This window comes from Lepisosteus platostomus, chromosome 2 (genome assembly GCF_059453375.1).
Source record: "Lepisosteus platostomus isolate fLepPlt1 chromosome 2, fLepPlt1.hap1, whole genome shotgun sequence".
Lineage (NCBI taxonomy): Eukaryota > Metazoa > Chordata > Actinopteri > Semionotiformes > Lepisosteidae > Lepisosteus > Lepisosteus platostomus.
Genome location: NC_142612.1, coordinates 6,326,448 through 6,351,968, shown reverse-complemented (window position 1 = coordinate 6,351,968; position 25,521 = coordinate 6,326,448). Strand labels below are relative to the sequence as shown.

The window sequence follows — 25,521 nt, the reverse complement described above, 5'->3', positions numbered from 1 at the left end:
CAAAGTCTTTTGATAAACATCCTCATAAACAATTCTGAAATTGCAAGTGCCAAGCATCCAGGGGAATGAAATTGTATGGATTGAGAATTGGTTATTAAATACTTGGAGTGATGTAACTGGTGGAGTACCCCAGGGACCTGTACAAGGGCCACTGGTCTTCTTCATTTGTATCAAACATTTAGTCTGGAATAGTCAGCAAACTAGATGTAAACTAACTCAAGGGATGTTATGTAAAATTGTGTAGCACACTAGTAAAGCTTTATTTAAAATATTATGTACAATTTTGGTCATCTCATTCTAGAAACTGCTTTGGAATCCCAAGAGTCCCAAGAAATACATGCGAGGGACATTAAGGGAACGTCCTACACTGACAGGCTTTTTTAATCTTGTACAGAGGGAGCCACTTTATTCAAAGTGTTGAGGAAGTACAGGACAAGCCACCCAACCAGCCATGCTGTTGAAGCTCATACTCTTGGCTTCTTTCAAGAAATAGCTGGATGACGTTCTTGGATCAATTAGCTACTAACTACAAAACAGGCTAAAAGGGGTGATTGTCCTCCTCTCCTATGTTCTCAAAAACTAACCTGTAGTTGAGTTATAGGCTTCTACAAAAATGATCAAATTCTTCACAGAAACCATAACGCTAACTAAACTGGGGCATTTCATTAGGTTATTGTTAAGAGACTTTTAAGTTCAAATGATCATGGTAAGATGTAACAGATCCAATTTAATTAAACAGTGAGCAACTGAACTGCAATCAGACTCAAATCAATTTAGTTCTCTTATGTCCTTTAGAAACTGAGTAAGTAAATCATATGGATCCTAGGTGTTGTTTTGCGATGTCATAAGCTGTATAGATATTATCCCAGTGGCAGAAAAACAAGAGTGTTTGAAGAGCCAAACGGCAGGTTGCACCTTAACAGCGATTTTGAAGGACACCTCCCGAATTGTGCTGAGAGGAGGGTACAGTCTGCCTTCAGCCAGGTGCTCCTCAGTCACCATCTCAGATATGGCCTGTGAAGAGACACACAGAGACATAGGTAGAGAAAGCATGGTGCAGCAGCTTCACTGATGAGCGTCCCTTCTTTGTGTTTCCCTCAAGTGTCAACAGCGATGTTTGGGTTTCTCCACTGTACGGTGCTGCTTTATTTTAAACATGGGCTTTATTTGAGCCAAATTACAATAATTCCTTACATTTCTGTAGCGTTTTTTTCTGCACATTCCACTCAGAACCGCTTGACAGGTAATGGGGAATCCCCTCCACCACCACCAGTGTGAAGCCCCACCTGGATGATGCGACGGCAGCCATAGTGCGCCAGTACACTCCCCACTCACCAGCTCTCAGTGGGGAAGGGAACAGAGTGATGAAGCCAGTTCAGAGATGGGGATTATTAGAAGGCCAAGACTGGTAAAGGTCAGAGGGAAATTTGGCCAGGACACCTGGGTAACACCCCTACTCTTTTCGAGATACGTCCTGGGGATTTTTAATGACCACAGACAGTAAGGACCTCGGTTTTACATCTCATCTGAAAGAGGGTGCCTTTATACAGTATAGTGTCCCCGTCAATGTGAGCACCCCCTACTGGTCCCACTAACTCCTCTTCCAGCTGCAGCCTCAGTTTTACCAGGAGTGTCAGTCTTCGCTTTCCTCTGACCATCAAGCACAGAAATCAGGCGGCCACTTTCTGGCACAAGCGCAGTCAGAGAGGGAAACGCAGGCGGCAGCAGACGGAGCTCAGACACCGACAGCGCAGGAAGTACCTCAGCAGTGGTGAGGAAGATGTCGTCGGAGATGTGGCGCACTCCGCAGGCTATCACGCCCAGCGCCACCCCGGGAAACACATAGGCGTTGTTGCCCTGGCCAGGGAAGAAGGTCCGCCCATTGGGCAGCGTCACCTTATCGAAAGGGCTGCCACTGGCGAAGATCCCACGGCCCTGGGGAGGAACGAAATGGTACATGAAGATACTCTCCTTTCTTTTTCGGGTTTGAAACCCCGTGAGAATTGCTTCCACAACGAGGGAGAGGTGAGAGTAATCTCTCAACGTCACTACAAGACTCTCACGGCCTCACTGTCTTCTCAAGCTCCTACCATACCTCCCTTCAGGTCCCACTGACACTACAGACAATCCCGTATCTTTGCTGTTCTGTGTTGCTTTAACTATGTGGAAGTGCATTTAAAACCGAGAACAGGAGGCACTTCTTTATCCAAAGGGCAGAGGAAGCACGGGACTCTGGCTTCCTTCAGCCAATGGCTGGATGACATTCTTGGATCAAATAGACGCTAACTACAAAACAGTTACAGCGGAAATGGCCTCCTCTCCTACGTAACCTTTCTAACATTCTCAAAACCTAACCCGTCGTCGAGCTATAGGTTTCTAGAGAAATGCCCACTTCGATTCATTAGGAAAGCTGCAAACATGCAAAATGGAATTTGAGCTCTACCAGCTGAAGCGCAAAGCGGTATTTAGCGTTTAGCACTGTTTTGTTGAAGTCACCAGCCTTCCCTAACTGTCCTGCGATTCTTTGCTCCCGCCAGGCCATGTGAAGCAGGTCGCACTCACCAGGGCTGCTGCCTGTGTAATGTGCAATTCCAACTGTACTGTCTATACAGCATGGTGAAGGAGACACAAAGTGAAACAAACACGACAAGCACGTGTGGCGAGGGGAATGGCTGTGTGTGAGCAGAGAATCCGATCACTTGTGAATGACAACACTGAGCACGTCCGACCTCCATGCTGAGATGCACGGAGCTGAGCACACTGGGGCTCGGGGGGCGTGGCGTACCTCCGTCAGGCGATAGCACTGCTCAGCCGTGCACTCGGCTTTGCTGGTGGGGTTGCTCAAGGCAAATATTATGGGCCTCTCGTTGAAAGAGGCCATGTCCTTAATGATCTTCTCTGTGAACGCCCCTCCGATGGCAGCAACGCCTGGAAACAAGATCGGGGGTTGTGTTCAGCCGCTGACAGCCGGGCGACGCCATGACAAGACACTCTCCACAATTCCTTTTCACATCCCAATTAGTTTTCAACCCGCATTACGATGAAGATGACATTGTGCTTTTAACCACTGCCTGTGAACACAGAGGGTTTACTGCAATGCAATGCACTTGCATCATAAAGTAGTTATTCTGTTACTCGCAAATGATTATGAATTAAAACACACACACAAATTACAACACAATAGCCACCGTCCCCCCAACATCTCCACTCAAGAACATCAGAGAGATTTCACCTGAGCTACAGCAGCAGGCAACAGGCTTCTGAGACAGAGGAAGAATTCCTGGTGTGATTAATAGCTGGTGACATTTGGAAGGTTAGTTTACTCATATGCACAATCAATGCCTGGACTCTAGGCTCTGTGAAGAGTGTGCTTGCCCATGAACTGTAGTCAGGCTGCTTGGCCTCATGTGGTTAATGCCATCACCTGACAGTGTATAAATTCACTGCAGCCTGGACATCACAGACTAGCTAATAGGAACAAGATCATTTTTACTACATAAATCAATGAGCAAGTGCTATTCTTTTCTTACCCAGTTGACTCCTTTCTTAAAAAAAATAATAGGAAAATACAGGCCATTCACCTAGTAGCACCAAACAAGAAATAAAGAGTGTTCTCATTATGTGAAAAGCAGGTGCTTATAAACTGCCACGTAACATAATTCTATTGAACTCTGGATCTAGCCAGACGGTCTTACTAAGCAATGCCCAGCTCTCGCTGTGCCCTGCCTACCTATGACGGCTGTGGGCTTGACGGTCTGCACCACCTCCTCCAGCGTTTTCACATGGGGGTGATCTTGGGCAAACTCCTCCTTCTCATGGTTCAGGTGTCCTCTGCCCTGCAAATCACAACACCACGCACGTCAGAAACCAGAGGAAGCCAGCAGATCCCGACCAGTCCTGACCAGGGCGGCCAGCACCTGCTTCGCAGATCAGATCGCCGGTGTGGAGGACCTGCCTTCAACCATCCTCCGCTCCGGTGGACTTTGAGGAATGGCCACAACCTGTCACAGAATAATACCCCCAGAGAGGTACTTTGAAATAAAACACTTACAACAACAAAGGTAAAAAAAAACAGGGACCCCCATTTCTTTAATGTTCTGGTGGACAATCTGTGGAAATATCTTTCTATAGTTTTGGCTGTGGAGCCTTCCTCACACCTGAAGCCGAAACGCTGTGTTTCCTTTCTTCTTTTTTCAGCACGGCATAAACCTTTACTTGCTGCTTTGCAGCCTACGCATGCTGACGCAGGTCCCTACTTGAACCTTCTATAGTTTTGCTCTTTTTCTCACTTGAAAAATAGAACGAAAGAGTACAACATCCAAACACAAAGAGATGTTTCAGTGCTCCATAAACAGCCACAAGGCTTCTTACTAATTTGCTGAGATGCTCTTTCTAGTAGGTCTATGGAGCATTCACTGTACAGACCCACATGGCAGTGGAAGGGGTGACAGCCCAAGGGTTTAGGGACAGGAATACCTTGACAATCAGCCCTTTGGAGTCCACCATCCAGATCTTCTTGACAGCCTCAGCGTGGGAAATCCCTTCCTTGGCCATTGCCATGATAATCAGGTGGGCAATCCCCATGGCAGCCTGCAAACACAAGGGAGCGCTAGATCACACAATGCCGCAAGCCAGAGTGCTATAGAAACGCCTTCATCTTTACTGCATTCCAATTTCTTTTAAATCTGGAGATGATTTTGGGCGTGTATTCATTGCGTATATCTTCACACTGAGCCTATATAAGCTTAGAAACCATAGTTTGTCAGTGTAGGTTATTGCTTTGAGCTCAGTAAGATCTAATCACTTTTCTCTGGACAGATACCAGAGCTGCAATTTCATTTTGATCTTGTGGTGATCAAAACTGAGCACAAAACTCTAAATGAGGTCCTCCTTGTGTATAGTACTCTTTTAAAACCCCATGATTTACATTCACTTTAATAAAAAGTTATACTTTTTACACATATAAATGATCATTTTTGCATAAGAAAAACAAGAATGATTCCAAATGAAAGGGATTCATTCAGCGAACCTTAACATCTGGATTTCAATTCTAACACTCTTAGCTATGTATCTTAACACTGTAGCCTTTTTTATTGATTTCCCACACTGTCGAAACGTTGAAAAAGATGTGTCAACATAAACGTCTACATCTTTGTGAGGGGTAGCTAGTTCAATCACGGTTTGAGGGGGTGCTGTGTCAGTGTGCCGTGGCTGCAAAGGAAAAGTAGAAAGAACATAATGTCTCAGCTGCTAGACCTCACACCTGAAAAATGCTTAACAGCCTGTGACTCACACAGATCTTTCAAATAGGTGTGCCCAGGAAAACAGACACACAGACAAAGTTGTAGGTTACAAAGCAGAGCTCCTGACTGACAACGTGAGGAAAACAAGCCAAAAAACACAAAACAAACACAAACAAAACCTAAGCTCCTCTTTAAGCTACTAACATCCATCACTGCTAACACTGCCAGGCAGCAGAGCTGCTTATTGGGAACTCAAGCAACTGAACTCTATCTGAGACTACCTTCAGCATCTTCAAAACTCTAAAAGCTACATATCTGCAATCCAAAAGGTTGTATTTTTTCTTTCTACTTTTCAGTGAGGAGTCAACATTTACTTGTTCCTTAATTTCCAAATTTATATTTGTTGTCTATGTTTTTACTGCCTCCATGTAACGCTCTGTGCATGTCTATATTAAAACTCATCTGCCAGGCATTTGGCCAGTGTTCAAGTGTTTAAGCAATGACCTGTTCAGTTTCCTTTGTACTGTAGCTTCTATAGTGTTTGCTTATCATCCTGTTTTGGGAACATCTGCAAACAACTGCGACTATTTCACAAACTATGTCAAAATATAGATCATTGAAATAAATCGGGAAAAGCTGTGGTCCTCATACAGATCCTTGTGGTACGCCATGGTCTTCCCGTGTTCATGTGGGTTTCCTCTGGGTCCTCCGGCTTCCTCCCACAGTCCAAAGACATGCTTGGAGGTTAAGTGGCTTCTGGGAAAACTGGCCCTGGTGTGAGTGCGTGTGTCTGTTTGCCCAGTGATAGACTGGTGCCCTGTCCAGGGTGTACCCTGCCTTGTGCCCACTACTTACTGGGACAGACTCCAGCTCCCCTGTGACCCTGAATTAGATGAAGCAGTTAGAAAATAGTTGGACGGAGAAAGCCAAGTTAGAAGAGACTACATATGAACTCACCTCTCCAGCCCCCTGGAAGACAAATTTGTGGTCAGAAAGCTTATTCTTGGTGATCTTCAAGGCAGTAAGGAGGCCAGCCACAGCAACAGAGGCTGTTCCTGTGGGAATGAAAGAAGAGCCAAAGAACGGTTTAATAATGCAGATTAATGTAATTTTGGGACAACGCAGGAAAAGGATCACATGGGGGAAAAAAATCACCTAGGAATTCTTCAAATGTGTTTTTCTTCTATTTTGCTATACGTGGTAGGTCCTTGTGTCCAGATGTTGCAGAAGGAAGCTTTTACGAAAGTGGCCACCTTCAGTTTCTCAACTTTAAACACTTTTTTTAAAATACTCAGTGTAAACTTAGTTATCAGGGTCCCCCTGATAAATGAAGAAGAAGAAGATGAAGGAAGAGGAGGCGAAGGAAGTTCAGGTTTTCAGACTCCCTCACTGAGTAAAAATGTCCTGTGCTCTGTGTCCGAAACATACCGTTCAAGACATACAAACGTGGGCAAGAATGTCTTCAAACTGAAAAGAGTTGCTGGGTACAGGAGATCTAGGCAGGAGAGCAGAGCAGTCCGCAGGGAGTGTTAATTGCCCCTGACCCCACGCAGCAGAGCCCCGAGCTTCTGCTTCAGAACTAACCCAGATGTTCAGACAGATGCTCACGACCTCCAGGAGAAAAATGTTGATTTTGGAAAGAATCAGGCGGAGGAATCTGAGACACTGAGATAATGATGTGGTTCAATATGAGTGTCTCACATTCATGACATCTTCATGGCTCGATCGACAAATTGAATAATCCCAAAAGAATTTTTTTCCCCCAAGCAAAAAAAATGTCCCAAATACCGCTGCCTCAAACAGCATTAAACATGGATAAATGTTGTATTACAGAAGAAAGATTACACGTACTCTTGAGGCCTCATCTAGAATAAACAGAAGGATACAATTTTGCTCTTCACTGTACAAAAAAGACATTGCAGTTCTGTAATCAGTCAAGAAAAGAATGACTGATACATACCTATACAAAGGCAAGGCCTACTTCAGCAGGAAAAAGACATTTATCTTTATAAAGACTATAAGGGGACATGACTACACTATTTAAAATCCTTAAAGGCACTGACAAAGTAACAATTGACAGGGAAAGATGAACCAGAGGAGACAAGTGGAAACTCTGGTACCGTGCATTTCAAATGGAGAACAGGAGGCACTGTTTTTACTGCTGCAGGTGTCTAGAATAAGCTACCAAGCCATGTTACTGAAGCTGATAATCTTTCAAAAAATGACTGAATGAGATCTTTGATTTAAGCAATTCACTGCTACCATCAACATGAGCCAGATGAACTCCTCCTACTTCTAAACTTACTCATTCTTTTCTAATAGTGAAGGACTGTAAAGAGTTTCCTACTGTTTATTCATATAGCAATAAAAAAAACAACAAATACAGACTACAGTAAATCTGTCTGCAAATAAGAATCAGTGTTTTAAGAGAAATATCACATCAAGATATGTTTTAAGTTGTTTAATAATGTTTGTTAGATCTAGAATGAGCATTGATGTGTAATCACACTGACTTCAGCAGATCCAGAAGTCCTGGAAATAATCAGGTTCAACACCAAAAACAAATGTATTGTGGCTTAAGAAATTTAGTTCACAAGGTGAGGATCAAGAATGACTAAATGCAAAAGACAAATGACAAAAGACTATATGCAATGCTGTGCTGTGGACAGAAGATGGCACCAATCTCCCTCCTTTGACAGGACGGGAGTTCACTCTGCTTTTCAGTCCGGTTTTGTGTTAGAGCACAGACCAGCTCAGGATTTCAAGAAAATCAAAGGGGAGATGCTCCTCAAAATCAAAGAGATGTATCGGCAAGACCGGCATCCATCCATGCTGCCAAAGCAATAACAATTTATGGAACATTTACAGACATGTGCCACACGAAACATTTCATCATTCGAGTCTCACTGCCTGCTGCTCAGAACTGCTCTCTCACTGTGTCAAAGTCAAAGCGTTAGGACAATTGTCTTCTTTCCAATGTGATAGTTAAGGTCACAAGGAATTTTACCAGTAGCTGGCCTTCAGTACATCGGGGCTCATTAAAAGTTCATGAACTGTACAGACCCACAGTTTCCCTCCAAAGCTATGGGGCAGATGTGACAAAAAATATCCATCCATCAGGGCCGTGGGGGAGCTGGAGTCCATATTGGAGCCCATGCAACAGTGGGTAGACATGGGACAAGATGCCCATATATACCGCATGGCAGAAAGAGACATGGACACAAACACAGATAATTCCCTACAGCAAATGAACCCAGCAGAATGCCTTTGGACTGTAGAAGGAAACTGGAGAACCCACATGAACACAGGAAGAACATGCACACTCTGTGCAGACAGACCTCCAGGCCCACAATGCAGCCCAGCCCCTCAGCGCTGCAGGGCAGCGATGCTAACCACTGTGGGATTGTGCCCCCTCAAAAAAAATATAATTCAGATTGAATTCCACTGATTAAATGGGAAACAGTGTGTATCAGAAATGACTCAGACGGAAATCCTTCTCAGGACACTTCCTGCTCAAAATGTGAGTTTGCCAGTGGCACTAGTGTCCTGCAAGCAAAGCCAAGCTTTTCCAAACAATGGTGGCATTTTCTGTGTGTTTATACTGAGGCTTAAGAAAAGATTTAAACAAATCTTATTTATGTCTTAGGGAGATTGCTATGCTCTTTAATGAGCAGTTTATTCAGCTTCGTTCTTCTTAAAAGGTTTCAGCTCCGGCTCTGAGATTAAACCTCCATTAAAACAAACACAAAGGAAGCGATGGGACATGCAGAAATTAAACCGCAGGACCTCATGCTATCAGGGTAGTGTTCAGATCATCAAAGATAACTGCAGGATGAAGAGGTCTAGGAAAATGACACAAAGGTTAGGATTCAGGTATTGAAAACAGTAAGCCTGAGTCACAATCAGTAATTTATGGGCATTCATGTATGAATAGGAAAATTACCTTCTTGGTGAAACAGGTGTTGGGCTGCAAAACAAAGATGTGTGTCTGTCTCTACTGTGTGGTGAAAGAACTTTTGAATCTTCAAAGTTTTAATTCTCTCTTGACATCATCTTGCAAATATCAGTGTGAAAAAAAGGCTGTGCTTTGCATCACTGACAGTTACATAGCACTGACATTTGAACTGGCAATACAGTTTGATGTGTCAGTAATTTAACATAGCCATCATTCATAAAGAGCACAAACCTACCGCTAAATGGGTTTATGATCCAATAAACAGGCGAAAAAAACCTAATACATTTTCTAGTCAAAGCACTTGCAGTTTTACTTAATTTTACAACTGAAAGCTTGGAATTTGATTATAAGCAGAGATGTCAGTGGCAGAAGAGAACCGGAATAATGTGTTTAAACTGTCTCAGAAAGAATGGAAAGCAATAAAAGAAATAAAATCTCTCAACACAATAAATTCCATTCAGAAGTGCAAAGACATGAGATGAGCAAGCAGTCTGCTACAAGAAAGGCAGTCTGTTCTCAAAACCATGTTCTTTTTATCTTTGCCTCTGCAAGAAAACATTCCCCAAATCCCAAACCCTGTCATTAGCGATCCCAAATCAGTTTGTTTACAGAGCATTGGACACTGTAATCACCTTCACCTTCAACCTTTAGTGGGAACACTCTTTGCTTTTGCTTTCTCAGCATGCAAATTTCCAGTAAAGTATCCCAAGTATGTGCATAAATGCAAGATTACACTTTTACACCTTTTAGCAGAATTCCAGAATGCAGGCTTCTTCCAAGGATTTGGAAAGCAGAACTGAAGTAATGGACCTGAAACAAGTGTTTGTTGATAAGCAGTGACCAAAACATTCCAATTAAAACAAGTAGCTGGATGTTCAGAAATGCCCAGTCCTGCTAAAAAAAACAGTGTGGAAAGCCATAATAAATTATGAAATCTCCTAATATTAAACTCAATTTAAGATCAGGCAGCAAAGGACGACAGAAGTGCTCCAAACTCTGCAGAAAAGAAATGTTTTGTAACTCTAAATCCTGTGTTTTGGGAACTGCTCAGTTTTCCTAGATGACATACAGAAAGAAAAAGGCTTATCATGTATATCTTTGTAAGGTTCATGTTCTCTTTGCAGGAGACCAAGCAACAGATATATATATATACACTGCAATACAAGGGAATCTAGTTAAGGACCTTCCCACACATAGCAGCTTACTCTTGCTCCAAGGCCTTAGACATTATCTAAAACAGCTCTGGTAAATACTGCACATACCTCTGTGGAAATACAGGCCTCTGTAATTTGCAATACAAATGACTCATATAAAAATGTTCCTCGGCAATCAACCTCCTAGGTTGAGAGGGCACCACAGTCATTACACTATGCTAAACTGGGTTTCGCTTATCCCACGATATAATGATGGCTCGTTTTTCTCTGTGGGGGGGAGGCAGTTTTTAGAGGGACAGGATTATGAGATTGTCTCTGCGTGCTCCAGAAATCTTGCATACCACGTTTTCAAAAGGTATGTGGTCCAAAGACTGCTGACTGAACTTTTTTGTATGAAGAGAATTCTACAGAGCAAATAAGTTGCTCATGGAGTAAGTAACTATACCCATCCAAAACATTAGTGTCAGTATGTGCACCTGTTTCTGTGTTTTTAAAGAAGGTGCCCATTATATAGTATGTTACTACTGTATATGTACTGAAAAGTACACTTACTGTACATCTGTACTAAGCAGGGTATATACAGTGTATTTACAGCTGCAACATGTGTCAAGGTTTCCACTGATGTCTGTGAACATACAGGACCACCCAGCCAACAGCTGCTTATGTGGTTCTGTGTGCGATCTAGTTAGTTGTTCAATAAATTATTGTAGTCTGAATTGATGGTGGTTCCTATATCCACCAACCACTGTATGCAAACCTTGATGTTGTCTGAATTGACACATGAGCCATTATCTCCTGGTGCCTTCAGCAACGCAACAACAAACAACGTCTCGTGTGAGGTTGCTTACATCGATCCACACTCTCAGAGCACGCTGAGGAAAAAAAATACCTGGTCTGCTGTTCCTTCACAGACCTCAAGGGTAGCTGTGGTGAAGGTACGATCTGAAAACTGATTAATTGCCGTTGCAAGGCAAGGCTGGAAGCAATCAGACTCGAGAGAAATGCTAGAAGTGACAGAGTTGGGTTGGTGTGGTTGATTAGGTAGGTTCGGGTGGTGACACCGTTTCGTTATTTGTAAACAAGTTTGTTACATGCGGCATGGGTCAGGCAGCGCATTCCAAATCGGCACTGCTGGTGCACTTAAGTAATCAATACCAGGTGTGCCAGTGTTAGCTTGAGCACCAGAATGAAGATGGAACCTCAGATTGGCAGAAATGATGCCCACAGATCGCAGGGGTGTCATTCATTCTTTCATTGCCTCTGCAATGCATAGCATCCTTGTAGGGGCATAGCATCCTTGACCATCCCAGAGCGATGCTGACAGCAGACTGAAGCAGAAAGGCACGAGTGGCCTTTGGCATATACAGATTGAGCAATATTGCTTTGAAAGCTTCATGGGTTGCACGGGTGTTATTATAACAACGGGCAAAGCACAGGAGGCACAACTCTGCCAGCCTAACAGTGTGCTGTGAGGTTATCGCTGACAGCAAGTTGACCCCTCAAGGCGGCGCTAAAGGTTCCCTTGAAAACACACGCTCTGCCATCACAGATGAGACCCGGAAATAGGATTCATCAAAAATGTTGTACCCTACACCAGTATCCAGAGGTCTCTCAATCATGCTGATGTGCAATCTGCGGTCTTGCTTCCTCACTGATAATAAGCTGTGACATAGGGGTGCCTGCATCAGCAACTGGGAGCTCTGAGTGCCCTTCGATAATCAGCATGTGCTTTCCAAAATTAATAAATAGGGGTAAAATGATGTGTTGCATTTTTAAGGGGATGCAGTTTAACACATTTACGTACACATTGCTAAATCATGACTGACAGCTGCCATACATTACCAATCATTGAGGAATCATGACTCAATCAGTTAAAACAACGTGTCTTAACTACATGTCAAACTAAGGCCTGATGCTTAATCCCACAGACCCCGCTCACTTTGGGATCTGACACACAACACTCGTACGGTACATTTTTGCAAAACCACCACTTGGTTTCCTTCTTACGCAAAGTAGGAGGGACACAGTCGACCTTGCTTGCAGTCTTCATCCCGTGGATGTGCAGGAGGCAAAACGAAAAAAGTCAGAAAGCTACAGTAAAGTACCGAGAGCAAGGCTGTCAAACTCTTGTGGATGCATTTTTAGCACAAGCTTGTCCTGGAGAGTGACATTTACAATACAGAAAAATCCATCCACTCACCCACTTATCCATTCATCCATTTTCTAACCTCTTCTTCCAGTTCAGGGTTGCAAGCAAAGCCTGTCCTGTCCTGGTATGCAACTGGTGCAAAGCACACATATACAAACACACACACACACACACACACACACACACACACACACACACACACACACACACACAAAACTAAGGCCAATTTTCCCAGAGTCCAGTTCATCTACCAGTATGTGTTTGGACTGTGGGGGGAAACTGGAGCACCTGGAGGAAACCCACACATATAATGCAGATTTACAGTAAGGTGTCAGAACCATTTGGAATTATTCTGCTAAAATCTTTAGATCAGAAAAGCACATTATAATTCACAGGGACTTAAGATTCAGCTCATGTGTAATAAATCATTCTTAAACTTAAACCCTGTGACATGAACAGTGCATCTTTCATCGGTAACACTCATGGGGAACTAATTATCTGTGCTGTTGGAGACTTTTTAATCATTGCGCAACATGAGACTGCCAAAAAAATGAGCCTTGAATACATATCTGGCTTGGCTCCCACATCAGTAATTTAGCTGTTATCATTTACATGTCATTTACATCGGAGAGATCGTAGGATCTGTCAATGACTCATAATCGAATAATAAAACAAAATGTGTACTTTATATTTTAAATGAACCATAATTAGTATCTAATCCTGATGTCATTCACATTTCAGTCCTGGAGTCACTCACTCCGAGCTTCAAGTTGGTTTGGACAGCTGTACATTTTTAAACCCAGGCCATGAAGAACTTAATAAACTGGAAAGGGCAGTACCAATGTTGATGAATAACAGCTATTCATTACGGGAAAGCCACAGATGGTGACTGCTTAATCCAATCTTTTTTACTTTGGCCAAGAGGTTTTTTAACCCGGGAATGGACATCTGATCACTCCTCTGCTATGGCCTGTGCTTATCACAAGTTCCACAGAATACAAACACACACAAAATGCTTTTCAGAAAAGCCTTATCAGCTCTACAGATTTCACATCTTATCATGACAGCCTACTTCTTCTTTGCTAGGCCAAGATATTGAAGTCCGAAGAGGTTCGAGAGAGGAGCTGCCTCAGGGTGTGTTGGCTACAGCTACAGTACTTGATGAATCTTTTCTCTGTCTCCCTCACACCTGAAGAAGTATTTTTTAAAACATTGTATTTTTAAAATAATTGTCAGCGTGGAATTAACCTCTTCTTGCTCTAAGTCTAAGATTGTACACTAAATCTCCAATCTACATTTAAAGACCATTTGTAGCACAGGCTTGTCCTGATGAGTTGCGTTAACAATATAGGTATATCACTCCATCCACCATATTGTCTAACTGCTTCTTCCAATTCAGAGTTGTGGGGGAGCTGGAGCCTGTCCCGACTAGCAACAGGATATTTCTCAATTTCATTTTTTAATTTAATGGTCTAACGTCACCAAGGGACAGAAAGAGTGTGACACATTTACAACAATAGGGTAGACTTCCATGACCTTCCCGGCGTGTTGCTGTTGCTGGGTCATTGAGATCCCCACGTAAAGTCCTGATGGGGTTTTTAAACCATCATCTTGGTAAAATGAAGATTTATTATAATACGAGACACAAGGCACTCGCCAAGAAAAATAACCCCCACCGCGCTAATTTCCTGTGAGGCCAGGCCAAACCCGCCATCTACAACACACAGAACAACGAGACCTCAGGAGAATCAGCCCCGACTTCACATGTCCTAAATTTCTGAAAAGTCGAAGGGTGTTTTGTGTAACGTTGTAAATAGGGAGATGATTTTTCAATGATAAATATTATGCAGGAGGATTATGGGAAAGTGTCGGTTGCCATTTTTGTCTTTTTATTTTCATTCTTAGGGGAGAGGAATCTGGAAATTGGGGTGGCGGGTTATATTATAATAACTATATATATAAATAACTATATATATAAATATATTATATTATATAAGTGCATTGTTTGCTGTGAGTGTTCATCAGTAGAGAATGGCTTAGTTAAAACTCAGATCTCTAGCCTCTTATGTGCTAAAACTATAGGCTAAATGAGGCAGGAATCAGTGGCAAGAGGGGAAACACAGTTCCGCACAGTTCTGCTATCTCGCTATGTTTCTCAAGCACTGAGGCATCCTTAGCTAGATCCTAAGCCCCAGCGCTAGATGGTGCCGTTAAGTCGGATCCATTTTATTGCGCCCCACAGTGCAACAGAACAAAACCACTTTCCCTGGACAGTCCCTGGGAAAGTCCGAACGGTCGCTGACACATGAGCGTTGGCACACGTCACTGCTGTGGGAATGTCCAAGGGCCCACTCCTGGCCTCCAAACCGCGGCTCTCATCCCACAGAGATGCTGGATTCCAGGGCTTCAGCAGGTGGGCTGCACGGAGCCACAGAAGGCAGTGCACACACTACCCGCACAAGGGCCACACCCAGACCGAAACACTGCCTTTTTTATTTCTGGCCATGGGAGCTTCTCATATACAGGGTCTTGTTTCCACTCTCTAAAGGTGTGAACAGGAGAAACCTTTTTTATTAAGGTTATTTTAATCCAGTTCTAACCAGTCAGACACATTTCATAAAAATCTTCAAATGTTTGCTTTTTTTTGGCTGAAAACTTCTTTTTTATATAACTTTTTGAACCCAGAATTACAATTGAGCTGCTACATTTAAGCTGTGTTCCGGATGGTCTGATATATTTCATTTGGGGGAAAAATGGGGAGAGTCAAGGTTGTTGTTTTAAAAAAACAAAACGAAGCCAAGTCCAATTTCTAAGTGAGCAAGGAGTTGAAGCCAGCTTGTAAAAGATTCTGAACAGATGGAAAAACACCCCAAAACACGTTGCTGGCTGGAGGAATGTTCTACACGGCTCTCTGAAGGCTCAAACACCCCTGCATTACATCCCACACAGCACAAAGATTCGCCTGACTCATCCTGTGGTCAAGGCGCTGATATGCAGCTAACTTTTTTTCCCAGATAATCCCTGTTTACAAGCTGTGGGGAATAAGAAAAGGAGTCTGAGAGCCAGGAGAGAGGACTCCCCCAGGGCACAGACTGACTGTGCAGCTTTGCACGTGCTCTTGCACAGTTCTGCAAGTACTACATGCTAATTTGGTACACTTTTTCTTTTTAGATTTCAGATTTGAACATGTATTCTAAATGTTAGTGGTTTTTACTTCATTATATGCACCCCTTATGTTAAAAGGTTCATTAGTACAATATAGGTTTTGGACCATACTGTGTATGTACAGCAGAATTAAGCTGTAAAAAAATACGTATGAAGTGGTTGGAGCTGACTTTGCCATTGGGCATCCCATTGAGAACAGTGCCTTAATCCTGGACCTACAGCTGTGCTGGGGAAGATGAAGTTCACTTCTAAATCTCCTGCTTCATAGAAACGGCAGGCACACTTCGCCTGGGAGGCTCGTCTGTCAGCCTGAACCCTGCCCTCCTGGAATGTGGGAAACCACTGGGAAGAGGCACATTTGCACACTTCCTCCTGACTCATGCAGGCCTATACACTGTCATTTTGAAGAACAGCATCAGAGAAATGTAAAAATACAGGGTAACAGGTTCTCAGCCTCTTTTAACAACCTGTCACCCACATCTCACATCTCACTGGGAGAAACAGTGCAGTCTGACTTACTACATTCCACTTGAAGGATTAACATAACTTGTCTCTTATTCCCAGAGCTCTCCCACAGTCCCACAGTAACAAAGGCCAAGAGCTTCCAGACCACAGAGGGAACTCTCCCTCTAGCCAGCTGGGGAAAGACAGTATTTGCCTTGGACTTCTCTGGGGTTGAGAATGTTCCCGAATGCTGACTCCTGTCCTAAGTGGTGCGCTCCTGGGGAGTAACCTACTCCTTTTCCTTTCAGTAATAATCGTTTCTCCTTATTTTACAAAACTGGCATGAAAATCAACCATTTCTATTTACTCTAGTTGCTACTTTGTACGAAAATGATTGCATTTTTTTACACTTTTTTTTCCTCTATATAACAACAGGAATTTAAAACAAATTGGTACCGAAATATCACTCAGGTACTGTAGTTCACGCTTGAGACTGAACATCGATTGATTATTTATTATATCATCCTACTAAACAACAGGGCAGAGATGCAATACAGTGTTGAATAATCTTCCAATTTTCATGCTGCTGCTCTGTTGTTCATTCACTAGTAACAGTGAGAGCAATTTAGCCGTTTTATCTGCAGCCTTTCATACCAGAGAACATCTAGCTGAGTCAAAGATATACATTTGGAGCTGACAGAAGTACATGCTATTTTTACACAGAGGCCCTTATGTTCCCTTTTGGCAAACTATCCACTTAGATATGCCTGGTCTTTTCAACCTCTGTGGTTCCCAGAGATTCTCCTCAAACGCAAAGTGAAAGTCATCACCCCCACGTTTTGAAGCGTGCAAAATAAACTCCCAATTACAGGAGGATCTGTTCTGACAGCTCTTACAATGGATATTCTGACAAGCAGTTCTACTGTAAAATCTTATAATTATTTGCTGTATTTCTCACACTGTAGTAAACATAAGTTTAGATTTGATTTTATGTTTTAAATGGACTTTCAGTTTAAAAGGGGGTCTTTGAGCTAGGAAATATTAAAAAGTCCTGATACATCCGACTGTGCTTTAGGGAATTACAGCTACACACCCTGGGGTACGCTGAGCTCAAACTGACTCTGGAAGTCAGACTGAGTCAGTCCTCTAACTACGAACAGTACTTTAAAGTGATAGTGTGCGTCACAAAAATGCTGTCCAAGCATTTTTATAATATTAGCCACAGGAAGAGGTTAAGACAGGCTAAGACAGTAATTATTGCTTGGAGTGATTTACCTCGTCCTGTTATTGAATCCAAAAGATCTTTTAGATCCATAATTACGGTGTGTGGGGATCATGCACACTACAGGATTTGATACATCAAAGGGTCTGCTCTTGTTCCAGGCTAATCTTCTGGGCCTTTAATGTTAAAGGTCGTACTTCAAGTACAATAATTCTTTTATTTTCCAAAATACGAGCAGCATGAAAGAGAACATATGCATGGAATTGGGGCTCCTACAACTCCAAAAAGGGGAAAGGGGACTCATTAATCTATTAATCTACGTACCTTTTAAGATATGAAAAGACTATAGTGAACAAATAAACACAATTACATGTGATGCGAAGGTTTCTCCATTTCCACCATAAATATCTTAAGAGGCTGGCTTTTGCAAATGAGAGCAGCTGTACCTGGAGTTTGGGAATATTTATTGAAAGGAGCAGTCAGAGCCTCAGCAGTATTGACAAATAAGTCACTTCAGAGAACACATTAGTTGCATTTTTTTTACAGAGCACTGTTACAGTACGTTCTCAAAACACACATACTGTATGTAGGTACGAGATATAGCTGGAAACTCTATGGTACGCTACATACTACTTACACAACTACTGCGTAGTAGCTGGCATACTAAGTTCTTAGAGGCAGAAAAAAGTATTATGTCAAACTAATACTCAATCAAGACCACAACATTTTTTTAAACGAATGCTGGATTTGTGTAGCGGAACAGTCATCGTTATTGTGTGACAAAGAGAGCAGCTTCAGATTCGCCTTACCTTGGATGTCATCGTTGAAAGTGCAGTACCTGTTGCGGTACTTGTTCAGGATGCGGAAGGCATTTGCGTTGGCGAAATCCTCAAACTGGATTAAGCAGTTCATCCCATACCTGAGACGGAAAGACAGGAGGGTGAAGAGAAGGTATTTTCAGGGAGCCATTCTGTACGAACGGATTTGAACAATCTAAAACTGAAACACACATTTAATTTATTTTCCTGTTACTCCCACCCATCTCAGAACGCGGGCGTTTTTCACATGTCGAGATACACCTTGAGTAGAGTTTGTTGCCACTACGTACAGGTACATTGGAATTCTCATTCGTGCTGATCTCTCGGAACATGCACAGTACAGCAGACTACACCACACACCACAGAGTGTATCTGTGATGGAGAGGAAAGCTTGGACCACACGTCCGAATTCTGTGACCCCAGGCAGGAGAGAATGAGGAAGCCATTCAACTTTAAGGAGGTCAAAGGCCACGCACGGCCTGCCATCAGAGGAGAAGTGTCGACTGGACGAGAGGCTTGTGCTTCTCCTGCTGTACAGTGCCACCTGCCTGCGAGCCAAGACCAGCCTGGGAGGCAGCAGTGATCGCTGAGAGCCGCAGGCCAAGACAAACCTGTCAGACTAATCCGACCAAACTCCGAGCGCCATTCGGGCATCCTGCTCCCAGTCTCGGACCCGAGACCACAGGGCTCAAACTCAACAGAAAAGTAGCTGTGATAATTCACACCTCCACTTCATTTCACATCGATGAAACTCTAAGCAGATTCAAGATCTATTTTTATCAATGTATCACATAGGATCTCCTGTAAAAAAAAAACCTGAAATTAAAAATATGGGGTGAATCTAAAGCATTAAAGTAACCACAAAATAGCATATAATGAGATTCATCACTGCACTTCCATTACTACCTATCAAATTAATCAAACTGCAAAACCTTTTTTATTTACATAGTATTATATGAGGTTTTTTTTTGTCATACGTGTCTTCCCTATACTGCAGTACCCTAACAACAAAACTGCAGAGTTTAAGTAAAGAACACTTGAAAATAATTTGAAAAAAAAACATACAAATTATTTTAAACTTCATTTTAAACAAAAAGACACACATTTTTAGTTTTTAAAACACTTTGTTTAAATTCAATTTGGCTGATACTTTTCTCAAGTACCAAGTCTAAGCGCAAGTTCTTTAAAGGTGTAAACCTGCAGTCTGATGAGTGTCATTATAAATGAGTGCCAGTGAATGCACTCAGTGGTAACAATTCACTGCCCAATCCCAAACCAGGAACATGAACCCGAGACTGGGAAACATGTACCAGATTACATGTGATGATGGATCGTGAAAACGATGCAGAAAGGCACAATAATTGCAAAAAAAAAAGAAAAAGTTTTGTTTTGTTTGAGACTAACTTTCCTCGACAGAGGTCGGGTTTTGAAACAAAGGTTCTACAGTATTACAGCTAATGCACATTTTTGGCACAATACTTCCAACAGCTCCCCTCTAGGAACAATAGAAGCCTCACCCATAAAACTGCCTGCCAGACACAGCTGTACATTACATACAACAGCACTTGGTTCGACAGCTCTGTTCCATCAGTGAAATTCAGAATCACTGGTAACTCTCTTCCCATTAGTTTAGAATGTGCATCCTGACTGTGTGCCTTGGACACAAAACATTTTCCTTCAAATGGATTTCCTTTTTCCACCCCCATCCCCTTCCACTCCCACTTGTTAATGTAGATCACGGAAGATGTAAAGGTGACAACTTTGTAACTTGTGTTTTATGACCCGTTTTTTTCCTCTCAAGCTGAAGAACAAACCAATTGCTGACCAGCCCAATTAATAAAATACGGGATGAGGCACTGGCTTTTCCAGAACATTCCAGGCATTCCTTTCTTTTAAACCGGAGTTTAATCCAAAACAGTTTTAAACTACTGTATTTCTTAAAGGCTGGAGATTTATTTATTCATTTATTCCATACTGATGTTTTAAAAAAATGCATAAAGAATTTAACGCCCCGAAACAACAGAAGGCCCAGAAATTCAACAAATTCTCAAGAGTCAGTCAAGGCTGTGTGGGTGCAGAACACTTGAATTAAAATTGAATATGTTTTCTGGGTCAGCTTACTGCCTTGTGCTGCACTCAAGATAAAAGGTTAACGTTTTCACAATCAGTAATGTTTTCACAGTCATTAAATACAGATAAAATGAATGTGTGCTTCAGGGTTTTGCTCAAGTGATTTGAAAAACCAGGACTGCAAAGACTATTTCCAAGTCACTTACATTTTCATTACAATTACACGTTTTTCCTAAGTGATAATTGCTATACTCACAAACTACTACAAGAAACTCTGTCTGTAACTAACAATCAACCCTACTGCTCTTGTTTAACAGATGTCTCACTGGCCCAAATGAAGAATAACAGCAGCTAAATAAATTCCTACCCTTTGGGTCCAACCAAAAAGAAGAACTATTTTGAAACAAAATGTTCATTAGAATGAATTACAATGTCAGATTCACCTGTTTCTGGGGTGTTATACTTTACCTTATTTGGAAAGTTGAAAAGGTTAAATAACTGCTTAATAAAAATTAAGGTGCTTGCTGGCAGGTGGAATGGAGTTCCAAAATGTAGTTTTGCAAATTTCTGAACTGAAATGGAAGGATACGAATGAGTCACACCCATCTTTCAACATCTGCACTGGTCTTTCATACACAATCCTGCACGGATCCCAAAGTGAAAGATGTGTCCTCACTGTCTCTGCTTACTTCTTATTTCTCAGCGTACTCTGTCAGCGAGCATACTTGCCAGCAACAGCCCAGTCTCAGTTTTATCAAGGGAAAGATCCTGGAACTTGCTTTCATTCCCAGGCACATAACTGGGCTGCCTGCACAGCACAGCTGCTAGGAAGCAGTCCAAGCCTGGCAGTTCAGAGGAGACAGTGTCCGCACGTGAGCACTGCAGCACATTTACTACCACCTGTTTGGATGCTAGAGATCATATCATATACACTATACTGTAAACAGGCACCCTCCTTCGGATGAGACGTCGCCAGATATCAGCAATGAAACTAGTCACTGAAGAGCCAGCATCCAATATGATAGCATGACAGTGTTAGATCATTATCATAATTATGTGCATTTGCACAGCACATTTCATTCCAAAGGATACTAAAGCACTTCACATATACCCAGGTGAATACAGATACCTTTTTGTCCACTACTGTGGAAATTTGTCTTTGGCTTCTCCCATAAAAGTACAAAAATTACGTCACTACTTGAATTTTGGAGGAAGCTTTATAAGAGAGAATACGATCACTTTATTGACCATATACAATTTCTCGTATTAGGAATTTGTACCCCAGCTTGCTCTCCATGAGACACACCGGCAGGGAGAAAAGCTGGGGGTCAGAGCGCAGGGTCAGCCATTTTCACAGCACCCCTGGAGCAGTTGGGGTGAAGGGCCCTGCTCAGGGGCCCAACGGAGTAGGATTCCTCTGCCAGCAGCGGGATTCGAACCGGCAACCTTCCTGCCACAAGCGCAGATCATTAGTCACAGGGCCACCGCTCCACCTTTAGGTGGCTAGACTGTGCAAGCCCAAGCACTGGGGTGAACTCCTTTACTTTTACAGTGTGCTGGGATCTTCAATGACCAAGCAGTCAGAACCCCAGTTTAACATCTCATCCCCTACAGCACACCTCCCCTGTCACTATACTGAGGCATTAGTTTAGACGTTCTGGCCCGGTGGGTCAAGAACAGTACACCATACCATCGGTCCACCACCACCACTTAGAGGAGCAAACTGGATTCCTAAAAGGTCTCCCACACCTGGACTGACCAGGACCAGCCTTGCTTAGTACAAATATAATAACCCACCCACCTCCCCTCATCGATACATCTGACACCTGAATGAACACACAGTGTCAAGAGCCTAAAAACGCCAACAACAGGAAGGACAGCAAATACGTTCAGATGCTTGTGATCCGTGCGATTGTGGACAACTAAAATGGGCATCTCCTTCTTTCCATTTTCCTTGGAAATCCTTGCACCAAGGAAGACATTACTGTGGTAATGGACTTTGGACAGCTTGCCTGTCCAAGATAATGGAGAGGAGAGTATCATGGCAGAAGGACACGAGAAGAAGGGGGAGGTCGTTACTTTGTGTAGTCATCGCGCATAGCTTGATGGTGAGGCACCACAAGGTGAAAAGGCAGAATGTTCCAGAAAATGTGCGCTCTCTTGCTCTGCACATTATTCAATATCTCTGCGGACCACGTTTATTAGGTTATAGGGGAGGGAAGTAGGAGTGGGCTGTATGATGAGTCATGCTGGAGTCAAGTCAAATTCAACTGAAATATCATCATGCACACAAACCTCCTGTGTTTTCTATAACAAACTATTGTACTTGTGCTATTGGTTCTGTGATGGAAGAGGTTTGTTTTATTCACCAAAGAGCTCAAAGCTGGCTACAGCGCGGATCTTGCCAATAGGAGATGAGTTTAGAATGCCACGGTCTTCAGTGACTGTGAAAGGGGCTCATTTCAATCCGTCCCTGCTGACACTGTGAAGAATGAATGTGCTGTGTTTCTGCCCGTGAGGCAGATCAATTCCACAAGGCTGACATTTATTGTACAACTGAATCTGCTCACTCCAGATGTCTGACTCCAAATAACAGCACCGAAAACCCAGCGAGATTTCAGCAGTCCTTTTCCTCTTCTTATGCAAACAACAACAATATATGAAGTTGCCAGTCCTTTAAATTCCCCCTCATGAATTCTTTCAATTTTCAGAACATATGGGAATTTAAAGGGTTTCATTTACTGTCACTTTATCAAAATCCACTGCTTTTTTTCCTTTATTACATTTGTGCTAGGAGAAACACACCCAAGAGTAATCTGGGGAGAATATTTTTAAATCTGTGAGTGCTTAACTTCGGCCAATACAGCTGCTGCCTTGGCAGGTCATGAGAAGCGAGAGGGACATTATAACCTTGAAGAAAAACATGAACTGCTCATTGCTTGTCCACATGAACTACAGTTTAACCTTAATTTTAACCACCATGCTGGGGTTGTATGCACTGCAAAAGATACTAGATACCAACATCCTGGTTAGCTATAAAGTGAAGCTTTCATTGATCATCAGATTCTCAAACTGTCACATAGTCTGACCTGTTTCAATCTTACTTAAAACAACTTAAAAAGCTTGGCACATACTTCCAAAATTAAGCTTATTCCTCAGAAAAGAAAACATTAAATTCAATCTGTTTTATGTGTGTGTTGTAATTCAAGAAAAACCATGCTAATGTACTGTTGGGTTTTTTTCTTTCTGTATTGCTGTTCTGAAAGGGATTAAATGACTCTCCCTGAAGATCAAATTCAGTATTCCTGTAATCTATACAGACAACACGGTTTGTTGGAGGTTTTCAAACCACAGCTGGAAAAAACACCATTAATTTCCCTTTAAGAACTGGAGTATAGTAAAAAAAAGGCCAATATCTAAGACAGGGTTCTGTGAATTTGTAATAGAGTGGGGCCATCATTTTAGAGATTGTTCTTCATCAATAGTTGCTCCACACTTCTTTTCTTTATTCTCTCTACTCCAGGTTTGCACCAGTGTTAAGATATACAGTATATAAGCAGACTGTCGTATGGAAATGCCTGCCAGATGGTGGGAGTGCACATTAATAAGGCTGAATACTGTCACCACTACCTGATATTAAGGCTATAATTACTTCAACTGGGAAAACAGGCTTAACAAAATGAAACGGAAAACTGCATGAAAGACTGCTGCATTATCAAATCAATCTACCTCATCTGATAATATGTCATTATCTCCACAGATTAATCCAACACTGACCTCCTTCACTGGATCTGCTGGCAAGGATTACAAGATGCACTGTAGGTGCTGACATTAAAGATGATGTATGTGTTCAACCTAATGACATAATTGTTAACACTTTGGAGAACAGTTGTAAGGTAAGATTACTACTCAAAATGAAGGCTACGAAGTAAGAGTTCAGGAAAGTGTAGTAGTAACAAATTGTATTGATGAAAACACCTCTAGTGATGACTTGAAGTTTTGTGATGAGCCCCAAAATGTCATCTTGCTTGACTAACTACATTAATACATTTGGATATATGTTGACAGCACTGAATATTAATGAATATTCAGTACATTAGTTACAGTTGAGTTTCTGCTTAAATCTTGACATTGCAGGAATTCCACATCTTGAGGAGCCACTATCATTGTGAGGCTAAGCAGAACTCTCCTCTATTCTTCCTGCAATTGTTCCAATTTCAAACTTTCATTAAATTTAAATTTCCAAGTGCCTTTGAAATTTTTGATCTGCTCTGTGCCTGTCTAGCTTTTAATAATTGAGTGACTTGGCAAAGTAATTTCATGCACCTGAATTAATTATTTTAGCCAAAACGAAGGGGTGAACACTGCTGCAGTCAACATATTTTAGTTTTTGATTCCTTTTCGTCATTTTTGCTGAAACGACTTTGACTTTTGCACCTATCAAAGTGGTTCATTTGAACTCATGATTTGATTAATTTTTTTTTTTTTAAATGTGTGTACATCATTTGTAACACATCAAATGGGAACATTATTAGGAAGCGGTGAGTACTTTTTCAGGCACTGTATTTAAATTCATTCTCATTATTTCTCTTTATATTATTATATCATTTTTATATCACTTTCCATGAAACACTAGACAAAAAGTAGAAAACACATGAATGCCTTCACTAGTTTTGCCAGCAGTCTATTGTTTGTGCAAACAAAAAATGTTTGTTTTTCTAGGCAAATATGTCTCTCTGGTTCCCAGAATGTACAAGAACAAATAGAGAAAGTTGAGGATGACAGTCTGCAGTTAACCATTCCAAGGCTATTTCTTGCTCAAAGATAAATTCATTTAAACCTTTACAATGCAATATGTTGTCAGCCAGGCTAGGGAGGTGGAGTATTGGCATCTGAGTTTTGGTAATGAACTGAATCTCCCTCAATTAAGAATACAAGCTTTTATACCAGACTTCTACAGTCAAAAGATTTGACACCTAAGAAGAGTTTATAAATGTGATCCAACCTTTTGCTCCTTAAAAGTACACAAAAGGTAAAAAAAAATGGTATGCCATAAATTTTCCTGCAAACATGGCAGGATTGTGCTTTTTGCATAAAAACTATTGACTAACCTCTGTGGGGTCGCCTATAGTTTTTGAACCTCAGTTTTTTAGCATCATGTTTTTGTTCCTTAACATTTCTTTACAGACTAAACACTGTTGCCAAAACAGAATACTGTGCTACGTCACAAACTGCAGTTACTTCCCTGCTCTACTGTACAACACAGCGGTTGAACCATCAGTGACTCACACTCCAATGGTT

The 25,521-nt window shown here is 42.0% G+C and overlaps 1 protein-coding gene across 1 annotated transcript in view; it reads right to left on the bottom strand.

Annotated features, from left to right (window-relative positions):
• me3 (malic enzyme 3, NADP(+)-dependent, mitochondrial) overlaps positions 1-25,521 on the bottom strand; it is a 63,657-nt gene that overhangs the window by 3,042 nt on the left and 35,094 nt on the right. The window contains exons 8-14 of the mRNA XM_088648008.1: positions 18,142-18,251; positions 6,201-6,298; positions 4,477-4,590; positions 3,731-3,836; positions 2,786-2,928; positions 1,762-1,935; positions 916-1,014 (exon numbers count right to left, since the gene is read on the bottom strand). Coding sequence (XP_088504134.1) covers positions 916-1,014; positions 1,762-1,935; positions 2,786-2,928; positions 3,731-3,836; positions 4,477-4,590; positions 6,201-6,298; positions 18,142-18,251 — 844 coding nt within the window. The remainder of the gene's footprint in view (positions 1-915; positions 1,015-1,761; positions 1,936-2,785; positions 2,929-3,730; positions 3,837-4,476; positions 4,591-6,200; positions 6,299-18,141; positions 18,252-25,521) is intronic.